Source organism: Carettochelys insculpta, chromosome 15 (genome assembly GCF_033958435.1).
Source record: "Carettochelys insculpta isolate YL-2023 chromosome 15, ASM3395843v1, whole genome shotgun sequence".
Classification (NCBI taxonomy): Eukaryota; Metazoa; Chordata; order Testudines; family Carettochelyidae; genus Carettochelys; species Carettochelys insculpta.
The window spans coordinates 26004989-26030228 of record NC_134151.1 but is presented as its reverse complement, the minus strand read 5'-3'; the positions used below and the strand labels follow the sequence as shown (position 1 = coordinate 26030228).

Sequence of the window (25240 nt, the reverse complement as noted above, 5' to 3'; positions counted from 1 at the left end):
TCATTCTGCAATATGTAATGCAATAAGTGACTTGGCATATTACTCCAGGGCACTCAGCTGCTTGATAGAAAAAAACAATAAGAACTTGACACTTCACAAAGAGCAGACACCCATGCTGAGGGATGAGTCTATTTCCCAACTCTCACATGTTTCTGGTTAGTCACCATAACTTAGAGTAGAAGAATCTTCAGTAAACTGCTACCTTCCCTTGGTTCCTTTCCTTCTCATCGCTACGCTCCTTGTGTCCCACACATAAACCCAACCTCTTTCTTACCAATTAGAAAAATAAGATGCTCATGGTTCATCCAATAAAATAGTCAATACAGTTCTTGTCAATACAATGGTCTGATATTATGGATAAATGATGGTAGCTAGGTAAGTGAGCCTCTCCTGATAGAGAATTAATACATTTCTTATTGTAACTTCTCTCTCTAAATTACCTTAGCTTCCTTTTCTTCAACTCTAAAAACTCCCTTGCTAATTTTATCTGATCATATACAGCAGGGGTCACAGTCCAGAAGTACAATAGGAATCTCAAGAGCTTCTAATGTTCATGAAGCACAGTGCCTTCATCAATAAGTAAGCAGTTCCTATTGAAATTCCACTCCTTCTAATTAGCTTTATTAAAAAAGAAGGGGGAAAAAAAGAAATAAAGAAAATGTAGATCTAGCTTACTTCGAAGAGACGTGAAAAATAAAAATAAAATAGGCACAGAGGTTAACCTGCTGTCCAGAATTGTTTTAAATTAGAATTTTGCTTAATTCCCTCACAGTTAAATTACACTGGCTGGATTCCTCAGGCAGCAAAACCTAAACTAAGAGTTCCTATTGAAGCAGGCCCATTTGCCAGCTAACATGTGGGCTGCACATTCTCCTCCCCAAACCTCCTCTCTTCATTAACTCTTTTTTAATGGCTCAGTGTGTCAGGTAATTATTTAGACCATGCTCCATATGAAATCAGTCTATTTCAGCTGCTAATGACCAGTTAAACAGCAATAACAACCCATTCTGAGGGGCTTATTATTGTAGACACCACATTTAGCAGTTTAGATAACATTTTTTGAGGCAAGTGAAGGGGTACAGCGAGGTGTTCCGGCATGAGTGGCCACACTAAAAGGTATGATATTTCCTAAAGGCTGATGACAAAAATGACAGGGATGCTGCACATTTCTGGATGAGGGCAAGTTTTAAATTTCAAAAATAAAAATTACAGTTGTACTTAAACTGCAAAAACGCTATTTTTTTTATCTTTGTCTTGTCGCTCTTGAATTCCTGCCCTGTTATTAAGTTAAACAACATGTGGGGGTTCAACATGGCTGTTTTTAGATATTTCCCCATGACTTTGTTTATAAATATGCTGGTGCTTATGAAAGCAAGAGACTAACTAGAACCAGGCATAGAGCAGGCAAGTGGTGTCCAAGTTAACCTCTCACACAACTCTCCCAGTGTCCTTTAAAATCAATAAAAAGTGTTGCAATGACTTTATTTGGCTTTGGATCACCTCCATCCTGAGCTTTAGCACTCCTGTTATGAATTCTATGCACACATCTCAGGTGAAGAGGGATTCCTAGTTATGCCACAGTACCTGTGGTCACATTCAGCATGGAAAGAGACAAAGGAATTTACCTAGCTCTGAGTTTGGACATCATGGGACCACTAAGGATTAGACTGAGATTACTGGGACCATTTGAACCATAATCCAAAATATTTTTGAATCCATGTCCTCCCATCCTAACAGGTTTAAAAACTATATGGACTGATAACCTGATTTCTAATTGTGTATCAAAATCAGCAAATTCTATGAAAAGGGCATATTTGCCCACATTTACCACACAGAACTGCCTACTAGAACAGCATGGTATTTTCCTATACCTATACTGAGAAACCACACCAGTGCATCAGATACAACTGTGTGGCAGCCATTGGTAAATGATGATGTTTCAACGGCTACCACTGCTGTTACTGCAGAATGAACTGCACCCTTGGTTGCCTAATACACTGACTGAAGTGTCAGCAAGGTTTGAATATAGTGTCTTTATTTCTGTTGATGGTCTCAAGGGGTAGCCATTTTAGTCTGTAGATTCACAAATAACAAGTAGTCCTCTAGCACCTTAGAGTTTAACAAATTTATTAGGTCATGGGCTTTTGTGAGTCAGACCCACTTCTTCTGCTGATGTTGTGAGCAACACAGAGATACCAGCTTGATTATCAGACAGATAATGCAAGTACAGACAGCATATCATCCTGTGGCTCTTAAGCTGAGTGGCTACGACTACATTGTAGTGATAACTTGAAATAACTTATGTAATCTGCACAATGCGTAAGTTATTTCGAGTTAACTTACTCTGAACTTGGTGCCATTGAAAAAAGTGGCTATTTTGAAGTTTCCACTACTCCTCTCACGATGAAGGATAGCAGAAATGTAACACTATGCTCGAAATAGCCCTGAAAAGCTCACTCTGCAATATTAACAGTGGCAGCCATTGAAACATTATCATTTACCAATGGATACCACACAGATGTATCTGATGTACTGGTGTTGTTTCTCTATATAGGTACAAATGTAGGTACATTATAGGTACAAATGTATCCCGAAATAGCAACCACAGTATAGTCGGGGCCTGTATGCTTGCTGGGAAAGTTACTGAAACAGAATAAACACCACAAAGTGACATAATGCCATTCGATGGAGTCACTTTCTTGACTCTAATGGAACTTTAAGGTTGGACACCTTTGCCAATTTACCTTGATTGAGTTTTCTTGTTTCATTGCCAAAACGGTTCCTTTACTGCATGGAGCTATCTAGCTACCAGTCTAGTCAATCGTATCTATAATGGACTAACATCTGGGGGTACTTTAAAACAAATCGCTAGGAAGATCCTTTGTGTTATTATGTACATAAATAGCTACTGCGCTGTAACAAAAGTGGACACCCATAACTGGCTCCAGTGAACCATTCAAACTAATAAAATAGCTCCTCAATGTTGCCTTCCCTCCTGCCTATTTACATCACTACCAGTATTAATATTGTTGTTACAATGTCTGTGGCTTTTGCCAAAACAACAGCCCACAGAGCGCCCTTTACACAGAAAAGATTACCTGCACTTTCTGAGAAATAAAACAAACAAAATGATGCTCGGCCTCCATTTCTCCTTTGACAGATGGCAAGCAGCAGTTCTCGGCAACTGTGCGCCAAATGCAAATGGAAAATAATTAGCAAGCTCAGCTGACAAGGCAACAATAAAAGGTACCTGTTCAACAGCAGAGACCGAGGGACCTTGCATAAACTGACAATAAAAACATATTGATCCATCAAATCATTCATGAGCTCGGAATGCCAATGGGATGAGTGCTGCTTGGGGAGGGCCGCAGTCCGACAAGCTGAATGAGCTGAGGCACTGGAGGCCAGGGCAGCACACTGGATACTGCATCGTGAAAATAAGCTACTGTAAAGCACAGGTGCAGCCAAACTGCAGCTCTCTGACATTCCCTACCTGCCAGACAGGGGTGGGAAGTGAGCAAGTCTGGGCTTCCACCCTGCAAGGGGTGTATGGGGGTTGGGGCTTCTGCCCAATAGGGAGTAGCGGCAGGGGCTTCAGCCCCATGAGAGGACCTTTCTGGGTCCCAGGCAGATGCTTCCCACAGAGCAGAAGGCCATAACCCACACGATCCTGCCACAGGGAAGAAGCCCCAGGTCCTGGCAGGTGTGCCCAGCTCTCGAACTGCTGAAGATTATCCTATGTGGCTCAGTGGCGGGGAGGGTGATCAGTAAGTTTGACTCCCTTCCCAGTCTAGCACCTTTCATCCAAATAAGAGGCCCTGTTACAGTTCTACTTGCAAGCAGAAGTTGGGTTGAAAATAAGTTCTAGATAGAAACAGGTTGTATGGGCCCCATTCTGGCTGAGGGAGGTGCTCTGTTGGGAGCTTGGCCAGGTCCTGCACTGGTCGGGGGAGTGGCTGGCATGGTGTGTGCACGTGTGTGTGCATGCTCTGTTGGGCAGGGGGGCTAGGCTGGGCCCCACACTGGCTAGGAAAGGGACTGGGGCTGGTACGGGGTGGGGGAGGGCTCTGCTGGGGGGCTGGACCAAGCCTCATGCTGGGTGGGGGAGAGGCTGGTATTGTGCAGTGGGGGAGCCCTGGTGGAAATGGGCTGGGCCCCATGCTGGTCAGGGGAGGGGCTAGGGCTGGCATGGTGGCGGGGGGGGTCCATTGGTGGGCTGGGCCAGGCTGGGCAGGGCATGGACAGACAGACGGATGGACAAAGCAAAAATAATATATACGATGTCTCCAGGTACTTTGGAGACAATGGGCCAAGTCCATCCCTTGATGTGAGTCCAGTGAAGCCAAAAGAGTTGCACTTGAGACAAATCTGATCTGTTATTATGTCCTCAGATCATTCTTGTGGAGTAGACTGGCAGGGAATATTTCATTCACCAATCCAGCTGCCCCCAGCTGTAGAATGCCACAGCTGTTTAACAGCTCACAGCAATGCTGCAGAACAGTTAGGGCAGAAAGTGATGAAAATGTAAAGTATCCAAGAGAACTTGTGCAGGTGGGGGAGACAGAATGTAATTACCAAAATAAAACACAGCCAGGGCACCAGTATTGACAAGGTTGGGGTCTTACAAAAAGCTCCAGGGAATCGTCAGTCTGGATCTCGGCTTTAGTTCTCATCTAGAAGAGGGCAACTCCAACATCTCAATTGCTCAAGCCCCATGTTGGGGTAGTGGTTCAGTACTGATGCAGAGAGAAGATGATCACGGAGAATTCACATGGGCCTCACTTGCATTTCCCCCAAAATTTTTTTGTAAGTTTTCAACACTGCATGGTTCCTTATTTGACCAGACGCAGGACTAACTGACTAGCTGCTGCAGACTTTCAGAAGCACATTTCTACATCTAGCTGTGGTTCTCCAGTAAACGAATGTTAACCTTTAGTGATCAGATGGTCTTCATTTTTCCCTAGCATTCTTTATTTGGCTTAGAGCAGAATCTGCAAAGACACTGGCTTCTTACCAATGCAGCACGTCTGTCCCTTGGCACCTGATTTTCATCCACTGCCAAGCGACTACCACTTACTAATGACACCAATGAGATTTTTATTCTATATCCAAACCAAGACCAAACTGAAAAGAGTTGAGGAGCTACCGAAATAGCAGACGACACCACAGCTGCCTTCCTGGAACCTTCAAAATCACTTGCCCAAAGAAGGAAAGTTAAAGGACCATAGTGTCAAGAGGTGATGTTTTCAGAAGGCCAATACTGCTGCCAATTTAAGGAAAACTGGTACCTGGCTCTCTTGCAGAGGGCACTAACTATCTCTGCAAATAAGGGTCACCCACCTTGCTTTCACCTCCCATGGGGGCTTGAGCCTGTCTTACAGGTTAAAGTGCACAGCGTTCTCAGGGCTTGCAGTACATTTCCTTACACTTTGTTCTTTAGTTCAGCAATATAAACAAGAAAATGCCAAGAGGATACAGCACTAGTTTTGGCACGTTCTCATGTCTAGCCACAAGAACCACGATGAAGTCATAATTTCCCCAGAACAGAAGGTTGGAAAACTGCTCAGACAGGGCTGTATCCTCAGCTAGTATAACAGACATTGGCTTTATGGAGCTATGCTGATTTGATCTTGCCCACAATTTTTTAAAAGTAAACACAATGATGTGCATGAAGCGATATCAGCCAGGGGGAAGTTCCTCCCAAATCATCCCCTTTGTTGTCTAACACTATGCTGCTGAATAGTGACAGAGAGGAAGCCGTGTTAGTCTATAACTATCAAAACAAAAAGCAGTTAAGTAGCACTTTAAAGACTAGCAAAATAGTTTATTAGGTGAGCTTTTGTGGGACAGACCCACTTCTTCAGACCATAGCCAGACCGGAACAGACTCAATATTTAAGACACAGAGAACCAAAAACAGTAAGCAAGGAGGACAAATCAGAAAAAGATAGTCTGGGGCTACGTCTACACGTGAAGCCAACATCGAAATAGCTTATTTCGATGTAGCAACATCAAAATAGGCTATTTCGATGAATAACGTCTACACGTCCTCCAGGGCTGGCAACGTCAATGTTCAACTTCGACGTTGCGCGGCACCACATCGAAATAGGCGCTGCGAGGGTACGTCTACACGCCACAGTAGCACACATTGAAATAAGGGTGCCAGGCACAGCTGCAGACAGGGTCACAGGGCAGACTCAACAGCAAGCCGCTCCCTTAAAGGGCCCCTCCCAGACACACTTGCACTAAACAACACAAGATACACAGAGCCGACAACTGGCTGCAGACCCTGTGCCTGCAGCATGGATCCCCAGCTGCCGCAGCAGCAGCCAGAAGCCCTGGCCTAAGGGCTGCTGCCCACGGTGACCATAGAGCCCCGCAGGGGCTGGAGAGAGAGCATCTCTCAACCCCCCAGCTGATGGCCGCCATGGAGGACCCGGCAATTTCGACGTTGCGGGACGCGGATCATCTACACGGTCCCTACTTCGACGTTGAACGTCGAAGTAGGGTGCTATTCCGATCCCCTCATGAGGTTAGCGACTTCGACATCTCGCCGCCTAACATCGAAGTTAACTTCGAAATAGCGCCCAACGCGTGTAGCTGCGACGGGCGCTATTTTGAAGTTAGTGCTGCTACTTCGAAGTCGCGTGCACGTGTAGACACAGCTAAGGTGAGCAAATCAGAGAGTGGAGGGGTGGGGGGGGAAGGTCAAGAATTAGACTGAGCCAAGTATGCAGACAAGCCCCTATAGTGACTCAGAAAGTGAGCAAATCACCTTGACTATCTTTTTCTGATTTGTCCTCCTTGCTTACTGTTTTTGGTTCTCTGTGTCTTAAAATATTGAGTCTGTTCTGGTCTGGCTATGGTCTGAAGAAGTGGGTCTGTCCCACAAAAGCTCACCTAATAAACTATTTTGCTAGTCTTTAAAGTGCTACTTGACTGCTTTTTGTTTTGACTATGCTGCTGCTACAGCTGCCATCTTATGGCGAGCAAATTCTCTAGATGAATGGAGTCTGGGGGCACATGCAAATTCCACAGGCAAGGGCACACATTACTAGTTAGGTGAGTAGCTTATAATCTGGAAGGATGTTTGCTCCATTTGCACAAGCAACTGCAGTAACTATATATGCATTTGTGGATAAGAAGTCTCCATTTATTAACGTGTGATCCTGTTTCCATGCCTCAGGAGAGAAAAGCAATGAAACTGACAGGACTTCCCCCTTGTTTATCCAAGACAAAGGAGTTCTTGCACAAATAACAAGTAGTCCTGTGGCATCTTAGCCCCTAATAAATGTATTCTGTAATAAGCTGTTGTGGGTAAAGCTCACTTAATCGGATGGATTTGGAGTGGAAAAACAGAATCCAGGTTCATCTTCCAGAATCTTATTCTGCCAGGTCAGTGAAAACTAGTTGAAGGGGCCACTAAGAAAAACTAACACCAGAAGCCTCTGAGATTAGCTTCTTCTAATGCTCCATCTGTAACTGACATGTGCACACCTTAACGATCTCATTCCTATCCCCAGGAGTTACCGTGAAGGTCCAGACCCTCATTACAATCAATGGGAGCGAGGTACCTATATACTTTAGAAGCCCTGGGCCTAAGTACTACAACAAACAGATTTTTTCTCTTTCGAGTTGTCACAAAATGATCGTGGTGACAAAGATGGTAAATATGTTCCCTAAACATCAGGGAATGCAAACATAGGCCTTTGTTCCTCCAGATGAATGCAGAGGCTACAAGGCTTATTCACTGCTACATGTGAATCAGTGGCTTATTCATCCCTTAAATCCTCCCATAAAGGCACTGTCGTTCATACTGCTTTGTCTTTCAGTTGAAGCTGTTCCGCAAGAGCTATGGTGGCACCGAGACACATTCCAGTGGCAATCCTATGAAGACTTATAAACTGTGAGTCGTCAGCACCCGAGACAATAAAACTCTGTGTTCCATTTCGGGTGACCTTTCCTTCAAATCTGTTCAGTCCAAAGGTTCTCACAGCTCACATGTGAGGCCTGTGCTAAGAGGATGAAGTCCCAGAGAATCTGACGCTGCCAAGTCTATTTGACTTGTTTCCCTGCCCCTTCCGTTCTTTGAAAGCAGTTGCCATTATGACACAGTCTCTCCATCTGGCAGGGTGGATAAGCAGATCCACCCAGAGCCATCAAACAGAAGTGAGTCAATGCTGGTGATTTAAGGAAATATGGTGAGCTCTCATTTCACGCTAAAAGGATTGCTTTTAAATAGCTCCCTTTAAAGGGCTAAAACCATTGCAGTGCATAAATGCCACAGAGGCTGGCAGCTCTTTCAACTCATACGACATAACTCCTCAACCAGCTAGTTACTCTCAGTCACTTACAGATCACTGCTCTGGATGATGTTTAAGGGCCAAATCCCACCTCAGCACCAGGCTGGTGTAGTTAGACTTGGCGCAGGGACATGCCGAGGAAGGAATTTTTCCCAAGTTCATGGAGCTCGAGAGCTGTTCTGAGGTTGCACTTTAGCTTGGTGGGGGAAGTGTCAGCTAGCGGTGCTGAGCTGCAGCAAATCCATCAGCCCTTCTGCTTGCCCTGTCTGACCTCATACCACCCTCCCCGATCCTGACAAAGGTCCAGCAGAGGGAACCACGTGGGACTGGGCTCTGAGGGCTGTAGTGGTGCCCTCCCCTGGGGAAGGCTGTACAAACCCTGATCTCAGGCAATGCCCAGGAGAACCACATCTGTTCTGCTGCAGTCAGAGCTCTCTGAGGAAAGATTCATCACTACAGTCCAGGCAGGACCTCCCCTACTCAGCACCCTCACCTAGAACAGCGTTTTACTAGCAACGGGAGTCCTATGGCACCTTACAGACTAACAGATACTTCGGCGCATAAGCTTTGGTGGGCAAAGACCCGCTCATCAAATGCATCTGATGAAGTGAATCTTTGCCCACCAAAGCTTATGCTCCAAAGTATCAGTTCATCTCTAAGGTGCCACAGGACTTCTGCTTGTTTCTGAAGATACAGACTCACTCGGCTACCCCTCTGATACTTGTCCCCATGCAAGGCATTTTAATAGCGGTGTTTTTCCACAGAACAAGTGAAAGCATGTAGTCAATTCCATAGAGCACTGCTGCAGGAAGAGCAGGGAGCAGAATATTTGCTGTGATACACTGAGGAGTTATAGAAGAGGTACAAAATGGAAGTGTACGTATTCTAAGTATTCCATTTCACAAGCTAGTAGGGTTCAAATCAAGTGCAGTTCTTTGTAACACTGGAAAGCTGAGCTTTCTATCTTTCTAGTGGTAGAAAGGATTCACTCCTAACCCCATGGACATATGAAATATTGGGACTTTCCAATTCAAGGTCCCTCTAATTTTTTCCATCCATGGGTGGAATAAATTTTGGTGTGTGCACTGAGGCATGTGCAGATGTGTACCACCAATGGAAACACCTGCTATCCACTCTGGGTGCACAGCTAATGAGCTGGGTGGTACCTGACTCTATCCTCAGTGGCAGTTTAAATGCTACGTTTATGGGGAACACTGACCAGGATTTAATACAGCAGTCTTCTGACTTTGGAGCTGTGTCTCTCTCAATCCCTGTAACTATGTCACCATGGCATCATCATCCTGGTAAACAAAGTTTATTTAGACTTGCAGCTTTTCATCTGTGAAAACATTACGAACAACTGGTGCCCACTGATGGGCCCCCATGTTCCCAGCTGTTACTGTTATTACCTGTCAGCGACGAAGAAAACTTGTTCCCCAACTAACAGCCAAAACTTGCCCTCTAGCTCATCCCCAGGGTGACAGGGGCTCTCAAGAGCAAAACCTGGCGCTTGGCTTCATTCATCAACATTACGTACCTGAATACAGGTTCCAGTGCACTCCTTGCAGAGGCTGCAGGACAAAGCCCATCTGCTTGCTGGGATATGCGAGATCTTTGTAATGGGTTCCATTTTTTCAGGGCATCCGATGCTAACCTAATCACAACATAGAGCACACAGGTTGGTACCATTTGCCATCACGAATCTTCCCCGGAATAATGCAAAGCGTGATTCCCTGAGGTGGTGAGAATGAGAGAAGGGTTTTCTAAATGCCATCACCAATAATTTGAAAAAAATCTCAGCTATGAAGATGAATGCAAGGGCAGGAACATGGAAGGTAAGGCTGAATTCTACCTCCTCTAAGCTAAATCCTCTGTGGTGCACTGTTACAGATGGTGAAAGGGCATGTGCGCTTTGGGTGTCTCCATCCAGGTAGAGGTGGGCATGTCTGTTCTCCCTGGCAGGGTGCAATATGTTTGAAAGGTCCCCTCACAAGCCAGCCTTACTTGAGCTGCCCTAGGAGCAGGGGAGGTGCATAACTGTGATCCTGAGCATCACAGTCTGTTACTGCTCCCTTGCTCCAGCAGGGAAATGCAGCTGGCTCCCCCCTGCACTGGCTCCTGGACCTCAGCCAGGTGCATGTGAATCTGCTACGTGCTCTATTCTCCGCCCTAGACCACCCACTCCCCACCCACCTGCGCAGTAGGTACCCTTTCCCCATATGCTGACATGTGAGTGAGCCACACAGACGAGTGAGGGAGCACTTTACGCACCCATGCGTCCCTGGATGGCCACGTGAAAGGGCTTACAGCTGAGCCCAAAGAGATTTAGCCAAAACTCTTCTTTGAAGAATTCCACTTACCGACTTCTGTGTTGTTCTTCACGTATCCACCTACACTGCACTCTTACTCCATATTACTCTATTAACTGTGTACACTGGACACATCTGCCTCCATGCAGCACTGTTGGCAGGCCAAGCCAAAGGACTATGAAATACCACTTACAGCACTGGTTGAAAACACACCCTCCAAAGCACACCCCTTGCAGGCAGGCAGAGTGCAGGGTGTCATATGTGCACTGTATGTATATCTAAGTCATCTAGGTAGGTTTATGTTCAGTATCAGTGCACTGTAATAAAAAAACCCAACAAGATAATCCTCCTGGTAAAGGACTGCTCAGCAGCAAAGAGAGATTAACATTACAACAGTGATATAAACAAAAATGACACTCCCCAGGGGATGCGAGCAGAAAGGGTAGGCGCAGAGAGCAGGATGGTGGGGACCTGCAATTTCAGTCTGCCTGCTGCTGTTGGTTCACTGTCCCATGCCTTGGCGCCTTTGCTCTTATGTCGCCCAATCTTTAAGAGCACAGCTTGGAACAACTGCACAGTACATGAGTGAACATTCTGAGGTCAGTATAGGAAATCACCAGCACTATGATATACAAAGGTTTACGTTTATGTAGGTTTAGGTAGTTCCAAAGGAATTTGGGAGCCTAATTCGATTTGGCCCCTTTGACAACGCCAGCCCAAGTTACCTGTCCCTTACCACTGAATATCTGAAACAAGCAATAATAGTGCCTAGCTGATAACTGGGCATGCTAAGACCAACTATAATCCATATCCTAGCTTATCCCACCCACATCTAGAAAACAGGCTGAACAGTCTTACTTCTGGGATCCATAAGGCACAGCTAACATGGACCCATTTTGTCCCGCTCCGGGTGGGCTTCAAAGCTCCCCCTCTCTTCGGGCAAAGCAGACACTTTGGCTGAACTCCAAGGGCACAGGTTCGACAAAGCCAGTTCCCAACAGGAACTTTGAGGATTCCGTAGCAAGCCTGCACAAACACAAGAGACGCTGCGTTAGTTCTATGACACGCTGCTCTGGAAGTGCCTCCTAACAATACACTCCTGGATTTATTCTTTAACTTGCATATTCTTATACAGGTAGTGTAAGGCCATGGCATCTGGCTAGTCTCAAAACAATTACAAGCAGACAAAAATCCCTCAGATACAACCGGTGGCTGTCTATCTCAGTGGTTCCCAACCTTTTCAGCAACTTGGAACACTTCAACAGGACAAACAGTTCCACAGCACACCCACTGTTTTCGGCTCATAAATATCACATGTACTTACATTTACTATGCTGATGGTCTTAGTGAGCTTTGCAACACAGAAGTAAATACAAGCAGCTAAACAAGGATCAAATGGGATGTCGAGTAAGCTCTGAAATGTTCAATTACTCGCCGGGCTGGAGGTGGGTCCAGAGAGCAGGTTCCCCTTCCTGCCAGCCTGTTGGAGCTGGGATGTGGTATTTAAACTGCATCCCAGCTCCAACAGGCTTCCTCCCTCCCCCTTTGCCATAGCAGAGAGAAGGTGTGGGCTCCCTGCCAGCCCATTTGGGCTGGGAAGCAGCATTTTAGCTGCCTCCCAACACGAATGGGCTCCTGCAAGGTCAGCATTTCCCCTCACAATGGCTCTGCAAAGAACCACTGCGGGGAGGTGGGGAGGGGACTGACGAACCCTGCACCATCTGGATTCATCAAGCCTGCAGGATTCATCAATCCCCACTTCCCAGTGGTTCTGCAAAGAGCCACCGCGAGGGGAAACTGATGAAATTTCAAGGCACACTTGGAGAGGTCTTACAGCACACCAGTGTGCTGCGGCACGCTGGCTGAAAACCACTGGTCTAGCTCCCTGGTTTGTACTGTTGCTCCATTCCTAGAGTAGCTTAATTAAAGGCCTGACTACCCAGGCATGTTTGCATCCTGCCAGGTAGCAGCAGTGCAGACTCCTCACTGCTGCTCTGTTAACAGGCCCTTCCACATGTCCTCAAGATACTTGCTCTTGATTTCTAAGCTGCTATCGTCCATGGTGGTGGCAAGTGAGACAGACTCTGAAATTAAGACATCTGTCCAGCCGGCACTAGACCGAGGCCATGGGCTCATTTCACACAGGTTACCAAACAGCTCCCAGGAGAGCAATAACTTTCAACCATTCCAAGTTTGGGTCCTATTCTGATCTGTGACCTAGAGGTGGAATGTTCTCCAGCTCATTTGCGGTCCCCTGCATAAGATGTTGGAACATTTAAAGCTAATATTAATCCAGCTATGCTAGGACTGGCAGCATTCAGTTCACTGATCAGCCCCGGCACAGCAGTTGATGCTGTGCTAACCCCTCCCCCTCAGGTAAGTTGGAACAGTGGTTCCCAAACGGGGATCCATGAAGAAAAGAAAAGATACATTAAAATGATCATAGAAAATAAGTTTTAAATACATTGAAGAGTTACAATCAACTATTTTTAAATTAAATATCTTCTAAGAATGTTATTAACTGCTGCCTGAAAATCTATGTTCTGGTTTCCTTTTTCAGTTAATGTAAGTGGACATAGTGGCTAGACTTGGCTGTGATGGGTTCGCAAACAGTTTTGCAGGGGTGTCTGGGGGGTCTGCATTAGTGAAAAGGTTGGAAACCACTGAGCCAGAACGTGGCTTTTGCAGGTCCTCCACCTGACCCTCGGCCACTCACTGAGCTGCATATACTTTAGAGAAAGACAGAGCCAAATTCTAAACTGAGCAGCATCAGAATTCACAAGGTGTCCTAGATCCTGTGTATTCCCTTCTGGTGGGTTGAGAGATATAGTCAGATTGTAGGTTAGTATGTCAGTCATTCCAATTACATCAGTGCTTTTAAAGAAAATCCAATATCCTCTTTCTCACTTTCATGCTCATTCATCTAGGAAGCACAGCATTAGAAGAGCCTGCATTGAACTGGATAGAGGTGCAGTAAGAAAACCAAACTCTTAAAGAAAGAGAAATTCCCAGACAACTGCCTTTAATGTCCATTCGCCTGACAATCCCATTTCCGTAAACAGCCCAGCAGCAACATCACAGCACGATGTGTGCCAGTTTGGAGCCATACACTGCCTCTTGCACGGAGGTATGAAAAAGGAGCTAATTGCAAAGATCTTTACATGCAAATATATTTTCCTTGAAAAGCGGAGGTCAGCACGTCTGCAAAATCTCCACCTGAGATCAGCCGGATTGGTAAATGTACAAACGCGCTCTGGGGTGCACAGACCAAGAGCAGCTCCTTCTAGCTTCATGTCTTATCAAAGCCTCTGTCTCTCCTTTTTAGAGGGTTCACACAATTGGACAGTTCACAGAAAAACAGGGTGACCTGCTTTGTGAGGAGGATCAGGTAAGATACACGAGGTGAGACAAGCTATCTGCTCAGCAGGCCTGCCTGATGTGACAGGCCTTCTTGCCAGAACCAGATAATGCTCTTTCCGGGGGAAACAGCCAACCCAACATGAGAGCTCCTTTGCTGTTGGGGATGCAGCAGTGTGTGTGTTGCTAATTGTGTTCTCTCATGGGAGTGGGGAAATCATGTCCTGTTAGCACTGTGTGAGAATTCGGAGGTTAGAATGCATGAGGGAGGATGCAGAGGGACGGGATTAAGCAAAGAACAGATTCACTGCCCTACTATCTTGATGTACACACTCTGTAATGTTGTTGCCTGAGGTGTGAATCAGGCCACACAGTTAGTGTTACAGTGGCAGGCGACTTAAATGATCATTTAAAACCCATATGCCAGGCCCGCTGCAGTCAAGGGACAGACGGAAATTGATTTCAGTGGCATGGGTTCAGGCTGTTAGTGTCTAACTCTGCAGCTCCTACCAGCATTCCCTGTAAGCCCACCACTCTGGCAGCCTCCCAGTAGAGAGTCAGGTGCCGCCCAGCTGATTAGCAGAATGCCCACAGCACCCACAGCCAGAAGTGTATGTTTCTACTAGTGGTGCACATCCCCTATACCTCGGTGCACATAACAGAATTTATTCTGAACATGGATGGCAATTGTTAGAGGGAACCCTGGCCCCTATTCGTGAAAGAAGCTCTCCCTTGTGTGAGCAGACTCACTGGACCCTAGCAAGCCCCTATGGCTACTCACATGCATAAGTGCTATTCGGATGCCACATTCTGCTTTCAGGTGGCAGTGGATACATGGACTGAAGAGCAAAATCCTCCCTCATCCTGCCTCCATGCCTGACTTGCAGGGAGAAGGTGCCTTGTTTCCACATGTGTTGCACTGGGACAATAAGCGATCTGCACACGTGTTGCACAAGGAAGGCATGCTGTCTCCACGTGTGTGCTGCATGGGAAAAGTGAGCTGTCTCCACTCCCGTGTTGCACTGGGATGGCACACTATCGGCACACGTGTTGCACAGAGAAGGTATGCTGTCTGCGCCTCTGTGCTGCAAGGAAAAAGCACGCCTTTGTTGCACAGGGAAGTCATGCTGTCTCCATGCCATGTTACGTGGGGAAGGAGCTCTGTCTCCACATCTGTGCTGCATGGGGAACGGATAGTATCTCCAGGCCTGGAGTTTCCACCAGAAGTTTATAATGAAAATTCTGAATCATCTTGATATTCGGCAGAATCTCAATCACGGATGAAAACCATCCAAAACATCCGCCTACGTTGACAACAAATATCGCGAAAGCTCCCCCACTTCCCGGAAGCTCTAATACAAACGCTGCCAGTGAAGAACAGCATCAGAAGCCTTTAAAGAGAGAGAACTTCAAATACTGTACGTGTAGGAATCAACAGATGTGCTGCATTAGCTAATCAGTATCTATATCTGATGGCTGACCTGGTATTTGTGGACCTCACTCGTTTTCTTTTCCACCAAGTGTCAGTAGGTAAAATTTTCCAAAGTACCCATGTGACTCGAGTGCCAAGTGCCTTAGAAATGGGATTTAGGTTGTTAAGTCACTTAGGTGCTTTCAAAATTTGACTCAATTTGTTTTTTTTTTTAAATAGCAAAATTTGCCTCTCTGGAGCACGTGAGCATATACACTGTGGGGGGAAATTTTTCAGGTCGAAGGCCACTGACTCATAGACAAATCAGTTGGGGGAACAGCAACGACTGGCAGCAGAGCCTAGAGCTGCTTTCTGCCCTGCTAGCCTCAGCCCCCAGCACAGCCCGCGGCCAGACCAGCCTGATACAGCCCGTTGGGTTTGAGGCTTCAAGCCATCCACCCCACCACCATTCTCAGCCTTTCCCAGGAGTCTGCTATCAGCTTTGTAGGGCCACTGCCTGCTACCCCATAATGCTGGCCCTGCATTTGTAACAAATCAAAACCCATCGTTCTAACTTTCCTGCCCAGGGCACCATCCCACGATCAAGAAACCACAGTATTATAGATTCAGCAGTATAAATAAGTCACTCTCTCTATGAAACTTTAGCTTGCACAGGCTTCCCTAGTGGTTCTTACGTAGCTGGTTGTAAAACTTGGCAAACATCTAGATAAGCTGATGTATCCCTGGAAGTTCTCTGCGTCCCCACAAGGGCATGCGTACCAGACTGGGAACCACTGCCCTATGGAAGCAACAGCATCCGGGCCCACCCCTGCTTGTTGCTTTGTGCTCTCCATTCTCATAAAGGCAAACACCTTTTGGGCATGTCCTCTGGGCAGGTGCACAGGGCTGTCCCTAAGCATATGCAGAGTACACAGCTGTGTGGGGCACCACTACACTGGGGGCACTACATTGCCACAAATTAAGTTCTGACCTCGCTAGTCCCATGTACGTCTAGTGCTGCCAGAGAACAGCGCTGCCTCAAGCAGCCCGTCTCCTGCTCTCTGATCCATCTCCTGGTCCAATCCCCTGACCCACTGCTCCATCTCCCGGCTCCACGGCCCAATCCCCTGCCCCTCCACTCCTGCCCCCACTGCCCCTTCTTTGCAGATTTGCTGCCCAGCTCCCTGGTGGAGGAAGGGAGGTGCTGGTGCTCAGGCTGTATAGGGCATCCGAAGTCATAAGGATGGCTCTGGTGGTGCAGCTGTTTAGTTCCCCTGTGCTGGGCTGAAAAATCTAACCAAAGTAAGAACCAATCATTTAAGAGAAGGCAGCAGATCTCCAGAGGACCCCTGCAAGTTTATCAGCACTGCGGAGATGGGGCAAAGCACTCAGGTCCCAGTAGGAATGTCAGAGGGAGCTCAAGCCAGTACCACACTTCGTTATTGCAGTTTCTGTACCACGCTGGTGTCTGTTCTAGCTAACCAAGGCCAGGAACACCCGGCAGGCTGAATGGCATTGACTGCACTGGCCTGTGGATGACAAAGCATCAATCACCTGGTGCACGCAGACATTGCACTTGTCACAGAAAACCATCTCATTGCCGTCCTCTCCCTCCGGGGAGCGGCACACATCGCACACCACGTCCTCGTCATACTCGATGCCCAGGCCCTCCTCCGTCTCAATGGCAACGTTCATGTTCTCGGAACACATAGTCTCCAGCTCCTCCAGCACTCTCTCCAAGGTGATCTCGTCCAGCTGGGGCTTTTCTGAAAGGCAAGAGGAACAGTAATGACACCAGCGCTACACCAAACAAAGAAAGTGATCGAAAAACAAAGGGCCACCAGCCCTGCTGTCCCCAGGTCCACAGTGGTCCCAACCTGGGATCCACAGACCCAGGACATTGCAGGGGACCTGTGAAAAAAATAAAAAATAAGAACATAAGAACGGTAACAATGGGTCAGACCAAAGGTTGACCTAACCCAGTATCCTGTCTTCCAGTGTCTGATGCCCCAGACGGAGTGAACAGAAAAAGTAATCACGAAAGCAATCCCTCTCCTGACATCCATTTCCAGCCTCTGACAAGCAGAGGCCAGGAACACCATTCCATCTATCCTGGCTCACAGCCACTGATGGACCTAACTTCCATGAATTTATCTAGTTCTTTTTTGAACCCTCTTAAGGTCTTGGTCTTCACAACCTCCTCTGGCAAGGAGTTCCACAGGCTTCCTATGCGCTGTGGGAAGAAAACCTTACTTTTGTTAGTTTTAAATCTGCTCCCCATTAATTTCACTTGGTGACCCCTAGTTCTTTTGTTATGGGAACCAGTAAATAACTTTTTTCCACACCAGTCATGATTTTATAGACCTCTATCATATCCACTCTCAGTCTCCTTTTTCCTAAACTGAAAAGCCCAAGTCTTCTTAATTTTTCTTCACATAGCACCTGTTCCAAACCTCTCATAATTTTTGTTGCCTTCTCTCTGAACCTAAATAAATAAAATAAATACATAAAATGATCATGGAAATAAGTTTTAAATAAATTGTGATGTTAAAATCTCTTATTATTTTTAAATTACATATCTCCCAACAATGTTATTAATTGCTGTCTGAAAATCTATGTTGTGGCTTCCTTTTTCATTTGATGAAGTGTACACAGTGGCTAAAATTGGCTTATGAGGATCCACGGACAGTCTGGGGGGCGACTGGGGCCCTGCAAACTGTTTGAGGGGGGCGACTGGGGGGGCAGCACTACTGAAAAGGTTGGGAACCACTGCTTTAGGATATTTTGCCCGCTAGAGTGAAGCACGCTGAGCCCTCTCGCTGGAGAATCTTTCTACAAAGGCCTATTTCACAAAGGACACACTTCAGGGTTTAACTGAAGAGGCAAATTCGTGACGATGGTAAGACGTGTGATTCAGAAAACCGCTGTTTCTCACTGTGGATACAGTATATGTTTCTGAAAATGTAACAAAATGTTGCTGCATGCAGAGGGGAGAAAGAACACTCCATTCAGCTGAACCAAGGCAGATAATTAGGTCTGACAGTTTAAATGTTCAAGAAGACAAGCCTTGCAAAGATGCTTGCTGCAGGAAGGGCTAAGACAAGCTTTGGCAATGCCAAGACAATGTGTTATTTGTTCAGACTGTGAAAAATGACCCTTTAAAGGCTAATTAAACAGAATAGTAAACTTGGCGCTGAAGGCTGAAATTGAGAATAAAGTCGTTTTTTGTTTCCGGTCACTACAAACACCGCCAAAAGGACAGTGACAGGAAGAGGTTTGGGCTTGTACGTGTTGTCTCACTTTTTATTCTCATTGTGCACGCTGTACCTCTCTGGTCCAGCAAAACTATGGATGCTGCTGGACTAGAGAGGCCCTGATCCAGAGGGCCCCAGCAGCAGCGGTTGCCTGTGGCTGGCACCAGAGCCAGTTCAGCGAGCTGGCAGTGGAGTCATGGGGCCACTAGGGCAGCGCAGCCTGGGGGGACAGGAGGGCTGGCAGCAGTGCAGCAGCTGGAACCCAGGGGATGGATGGCAGCAAGGCTGGCGGCAGCAGAGCCCAGTGGCTGGGGACAGGAGACTGGTGCCTGCCCCAGCCCAGAGACCTGACCTCCCCTGGTCCAGCAAACTGACCTGCAGTGCAACCTGTACCAGCATCTGTAGTCATTCCGAGTGCTGAGTTTGGAAGCACCAGAGGCTTATCCTCTGTGACAACCCCTACTATGGAAAAGATCCCATTTTCCATAACACCAGCTACTGCTACCCCAGGGATGCTGCCCCAATAGCTTACTGACAATGAAATGCTGCCACTGCTGAACAGTGTTCCCTTGAACTCAGTCTCTCACCATCTTCCACTTCACTTGCTTCTTTAAAAGCCAGTTCCTGCCTTTGCACTGAAGTCAATAAAGTTCAGCTTGCTGATCAATGGCAGGACGTGGCCCTTGATCTTCAAGGGAAGTCTAGCTACACAGTAACTGTGGTTCACCTTCACCACTGCGAACATAAGGGAATCTCTTGTTTCTGAAAAACACTGGATTTGCAAACAAGCCTGCTGCTCCTCTATAAATACTAAGGGTATTTCCATGAAACGTAGATTTTATTTGCTTAGGAATTCATCTTCCCCTGTTGTTTCTCCCCTGGCCTATTTGTAAGATTACAGCTATTTCCTTAACAACTAGGATAATACAAACAGCATTTGGTCACTTCAGGTAATGAAGGAAAGAAGAAAAAGCAAAATTAAAAAAAAAAATCCACAGTCTATGTGACGTTTGCCAAGAATTGTGAAAATGCAGAATTTTAACAAAACCAACATGGACAGGTCAGAAATATTTGTTACAGTCCGGGAAAAGGTGATTTCCAACTAAAGACTGAAGATCTACACTATCAATTTAAGCTTTGAACTTCAGTGGGGTGGATTATTTCATCTATAATAATGATCAGATGGGGCCCTGTCCTCTTTTACAAAGGCAGCAGAGAAACTTGACTTGCAAAGTTTCCATATACCGGAGTTCTTTTACTTAACAAACCAAAACAAAACACTGCAATTTTAGTAACAAGCCACTGCCGTTTACATCAGAGGAGCTGGTGGGCTGGACCATTACTGTAGATTACTACAGAGTACTTGTTACAGAACTGTTCTACTTTCCATGCTGCTGGGCAGCAGGAGAATAATCCTTGATTTCTAAAGAGTGAAGGGAAAGAGACTTGAAGATAAATTTGAGTTAAAAATGAAGTGACTATATGGCGCACAGGTTTTGTGAGCTGGACTAATACTAAGCCAAATTCTGAGTTCAGGGAAGCCAATGGCAAAGCTTACAGGAATATCAACAGGATCATGTTTCAGCCCCACAACCTCAGGCAAAATTCTCAATGGCTTCCATGGGAGTTTTCATACAATCAGAGAACACTAGAGTTGTAAGGAACCTCAAGACTCCAAGTCCAGTCTCCGGCACTAATAGCAGGACCACGTACCATCTACTCCCTGATGGGTATTTGTCTAACCTGCTCTTTAAAATATCTAATGATGGAGATTCCACAACCTCCCTAGGATTTATTCCAGCAGCTAACCACCCTGACAGTTAGGAATTTTTTTCTAATGTCCAACCTAAAACTCACTTACTACAATTTGATCCCCTTGCTTCTTGTCCTGTCCTCAGAGTTTAACAAGAACATTTTTTCTCCTTCCTCTTGTAACATCTTTTAGCTTCTTGAAAACTATTATCATGTCCCTTCTCAGTCTTCTCTTTCCAGACTAGACAAACACAATTATTTCAATCTTCCCTCATAGGGCATGTATTCTAGCTCTTTAATCATTTTTGTTGCTCTTCTTTGGACCTTCTCCAATTTCTCCACCTCTTTTCTGAAACGTGACTCTCAGAACTGGACACAATAGTCCAGTTGAGGTCTAATCAGCACAGTATACAGCAGAAGTATTAATTCTCTTGTCTTTCTTTCAACACTCCTGTTAATGCATTTCAGAATGATGTTTTGTTTTGGTTTTTTTGCAACAGTGTCACACTGTTGACTTGTATTTAGCTTTCTGATAAAGCTGGAAGGATGTGTTCCTTTGGCACAATGTCCTAATGACCCAAAGAGATGCTGAGAAAAAAAAATCCAAACCTTCAGGCATAGAGTGCACATGCAGAAAGAAGCAGACAAACGAACAGACCATTGTCTGTTTTTTAATTTCTTCTACCACACTCTTCCATTGGCACAGTTTACTGTGGCTTGACAAGTTGATGCAAATACCTGGATTGGTACTTTACATGTCTGTGTCAATCTGAGCTACAGCCAAAGCCAGTCAACCCCATTCTCTGTCAGGGCCTTGCAAGCACTTGAGCTGTTACGCCACAACATGCAAAGAAGCCTGATGCTACTTGTTTTATTGTTAGCAAGCCCAACGGATGGATGCCTGATTGTTTCAAAGCCCAAACCTGGCACATGGTGCCTCCCAGGCATTTAGCAAGTTGCAATCATTTAACCATTCCAACCACCCTTCGCTGACAATCTGTTTAAAGACTCCTCATGCTTCGGAGCGTAAACTTAGGTACTGGCTCAGGTTGGGAGTTGCAACAATGTAGGGCAATTCCAGAAAGGAATCTGACATCCTTGAGTATGGTACAGCCAACCCCACCAGTGCGGGGAGTAGGTTGTATGAAAAGCTGCCCCTTAATTTTACTTTGGTCGAGTCCCTTTAGGCACATCCCATTTGAACAACTTTGGTTTTGCAGCACATATTTCAGTCTCTGCTTTTCACCCGTTCGGAAATGAAAGTTGATATGACTGCCCATTTATCTTCCTTGGGCACAGAAGACTCAGAGCTTTCTGATCCCCGGCTGACTGGGCTTGTGTCAAGTGTGCCCTCAGAGCAGCTAAGCAATCGCTATGAAAAGTGTGGTTCCGTGTTTGTTATTCATGAAGTAGGAGAAAGAGGGAAGGTGGCTTTCCATAGGAAACTGAAAACTGACCCAAACTTGGGGAGTCGGGGTCACATTGGCACCTGGCACCCATTACACTCCAAGTGGAAACAAAGTTCTCATACCTGCAACTGAATATCCCTCCCCCACCTGTTAAAGGCCACTTCTCTATGTGAGGTTGTACATTTTTAATTGATGGTGATCCCCTTTCACTGCCAGCCCAACCCACAGGAAAGGTCATGTCGATGTCAAACCTCTCCCATCTCACTGCTTAAAAACCAAACGTCCTACTTAGCCTTGAAAGGGAGCCTTGGACCTGCCCTCAGGAGCAGATTTCAGCCTCTGAACAGCATTTGAAATTTACAATCAACACCTGCAACCAATAAGCACTTGATCACTTTGTAAAATTTTTTACTTTTATGCTGCGTATTGATGAATCATGCCCACACAAACCTACGTACTGAACAGATGTCTTTAAATGAGGAATCAGTTTGCTAAACTCTATTCAGAATAGCTACTGAAGTGGAGTCTATTGAAGTGACAATTATACTTCATATGTACAAGGCCATTAATGAACCACTAAACATTGGGGCCTGAGGGAGAAGTTCTTTTGCCATTTATGTCCCATCTATCATCTCCTGCACTGTTTAAGGTTGTCATTATTGAACGCCATAAAATTGTCTTTTTTTGTTGAGGAAAGTTGCTATCTGTACTGAATGTCTAGCAAAACCCCCCAAAAACACATAACTGAAGTATTCTGCTGTATATACAATGTTAATAGTGTTATTTTCAATATGGAACGATGAAAAAAGAGACAGTTTCTGAACTTGGTAAGAATGAATAAGTCCAATGAATCCATGGAGTTATTCTATATTTACACACATAATTACTGAGATTACAATCAGGTTTACAGACTCTAAACACAGCTCAAGAGAAACAGGCTTTTATTTAGTTAAGATCTATCGTCAGAACCCAAACTGTTCTGACAAGGGTCCTGGACCCTGATTCAGAAGGAGCATGGCTGGAGGTGAATGTTTAATCTCCATTCCCATGCAACCATTGTCAGGCTGGGATCATATTCAAAGCATTAGCCACAAAGTAAAATGCTTCATGTCCATTACCCTTTCCATGAGGCTGTCCAGATCTCCTTCTCAAGTATTGTAATGCTAAGTATGCTGGTGTTGGCCATTTCTGATGGGTGCCTTCATGGAATGTCTGTCTAGGCCCATTTGTACACCAAGTAAATGCTGCACTTTTCATATAAGCAAGTAGAATTTCTGGATGTGGATGTGAACAAAAGCAACCTCCAAAGTTTTTCAAGGTCACCCATTCCTTGCCATTAACTGAATGGGTGTCAGAGATACTGGGGCAAGTCATACAATTAAAATACACATATGGACAGGAGAGAAGCTGCATAAATGGCCAGAACGTGCTGCATGTGTGGAAGTAACAGATGATGAAGCTAAGCACCATTTTTCCCTTTACAGGGACTTCCTGGATTTGGGGCTCTGAGGGATTCAGTGGGGGGCACCATCTTCCCCCTCAAAATCCCCAAGCCTGGCCCCATCAGTACCGTCTTACATGAGAGCCCCAGTGCTGCCCTATGTCATACTCCCAGCCAATACAGACCCTACTATGCCTACATGGTCCCATCACTTCAATTTCCAGCCCATTCTTGGCATTGGCAAGACATTCTGTTCTCCTTTGGTATATGCATGGATTAGCCTGCAGAAAGATTCCCAGAATCCTGGGGAGCACTCAATGCTTCTATTAGACGAACAATGGCCTCTAGAGGCTTCCCTCTCTGTGGTGACAGAAGCCTTACCCTCCTGATAGGATGATGCTGCAGAAGCTACACACATTGAAGAGTACATGTCTCGTATGTCAGTCCAGCATGATCAAAGGTAAAGCTGACCGACTCCCTTACCAGACTGGGACACCACTACTCAGGCCAGGGACAGAAAGCAGGTATCACGTACCCAACCAAACTAAGCTTCCAGAGAGGGGAATGGAAGAGGCGGACTATAACACACTCTAGGAGGTCTCTGGATATGATTAAGAAAGGACAATACATACCAGTTATTGGGAGCTGGCTCCTAAGAAGAGGCTATTTTTGTATATGAGTCTTCTGGTCATGTGACAGGGAGCTATGCTATAAAGCCTCATTTTCCCCCTACCCACACAACTGTGGGGTCATCTATGGCACTGGAAAATTCCCTAAGAATCACACCACGTTCCTTTACTTGAATTAACCTCTTGTGTCAATCCCATCAAGTCCTAGAGGCCTCACTGCTGTGGGTTACCACACTTCTGACTCAGATGACACAGCCAGTTTCTGTGGAGAGACCAGAGGCTCAGTTCTCATACAACTCCTAAAGGCCAAGCCACAAGTAGCATTGACTCTCCTGCTTCGCTGTGAAATCAGCCATAGTCTCCTTGTCAGATTCTGACAGAAGTCAGAGAGATACTCCACGGCTTATGAAGTGAGATCCCTATGAGTGCCCACTCAAAACAGCCACCACAAACCATGGCATAACAATACTTTGTACCTACAGGGATGCAGCACCTTTCAGCTGAAGTTCTCACAGTGTTTTACATACATTAATTAAGGGTGTGCCCAAAGAGTAGACAAATATGATTTGCTCAGTTGTACAGATAAGGGAATTGAGTATAAAAAGGCAAAGTAACACATCCAATGAAGTTTAGGGTGAAAGAAAACTCAGAATTTGAGGCTACTCAGACAAGGATTTAGCTACTGGACACATTCCCTCATACAAAGCATGTGGAGGAGTGATGTTCTTTTACTAATATGTTCTATATGTTTTTGTATTCTTGTTTAAATTTATTTAGGGCAAAAAAAATTAGCAAGTGAAATAGCCTTTTTCAAAACTTAACTCCACTAAAATCAATTTTATGTAAAAAATAATCCTTTTACTCTATGGAGTATATCTGGAGATAAAACAGCTATGAACAAAGAAGCAATCAAAAAGCCAACAATGTTGGGAACCATTAGGAAAGGGATTGCTAATAAAGCAGAAAATATCATAATGACACTATACTCATCCATAGTATGCCCACATTTCAGTAACGTGTGCAGTGCTGGTTGCCCTGTCTCTGAAAATATGTCTGAGAACTGGAAATGTAGTGAGAAGGGTACCAAAATAAATTGGAGAGACTAAAAAGACTGAGTGTGATCAACTTGTAAAAGAGGTAATTAAAGGGGTATATGAGAGAGAGCTCTAAAATCATGCACGGTGTGGAGAAAGTGAAGAAGGAAGTGTTTATCCCTTCACATAATACATGAATCAGGGATCATGCAGTGAAATCAACAGGCTGCACGTTTAAAACTGATGTGAGGCATTACTTCTTCACACAATGCAATCAACCCATGGAGTTTGTTGCCGGGGATCCTGTCAAGGCGAAAATATAACTGGGTTCAAAAAAGAATT

At 45.5% G+C, this 25240-nt stretch overlaps 1 protein-coding gene across 4 annotated transcripts in view; it reads right to left on the bottom strand.

Moving 5' to 3' along the window:
• JADE2 (jade family PHD finger 2) overlaps positions 1–25240 on the bottom strand; it is a 177172-nt gene that overhangs the window by 34639 nt on the left and 117293 nt on the right. For all 4 annotated transcript variants that reach the window (XM_075009276.1, XM_075009278.1, XM_075009279.1 and 1 more), the window contains 3 exons: positions 16934–17145; positions 11470–11637; positions 9840–9956 (listed from right to left, as the gene is read on the bottom strand). In XM_075009276.1, the coding sequence (XP_074865377.1) occupies positions 9840–9956; positions 11470–11637; positions 16934–17145 (497 nt within the window). The remainder of the gene's footprint in view (positions 1–9839; positions 9957–11469; positions 11638–16933; positions 17146–25240) is intronic.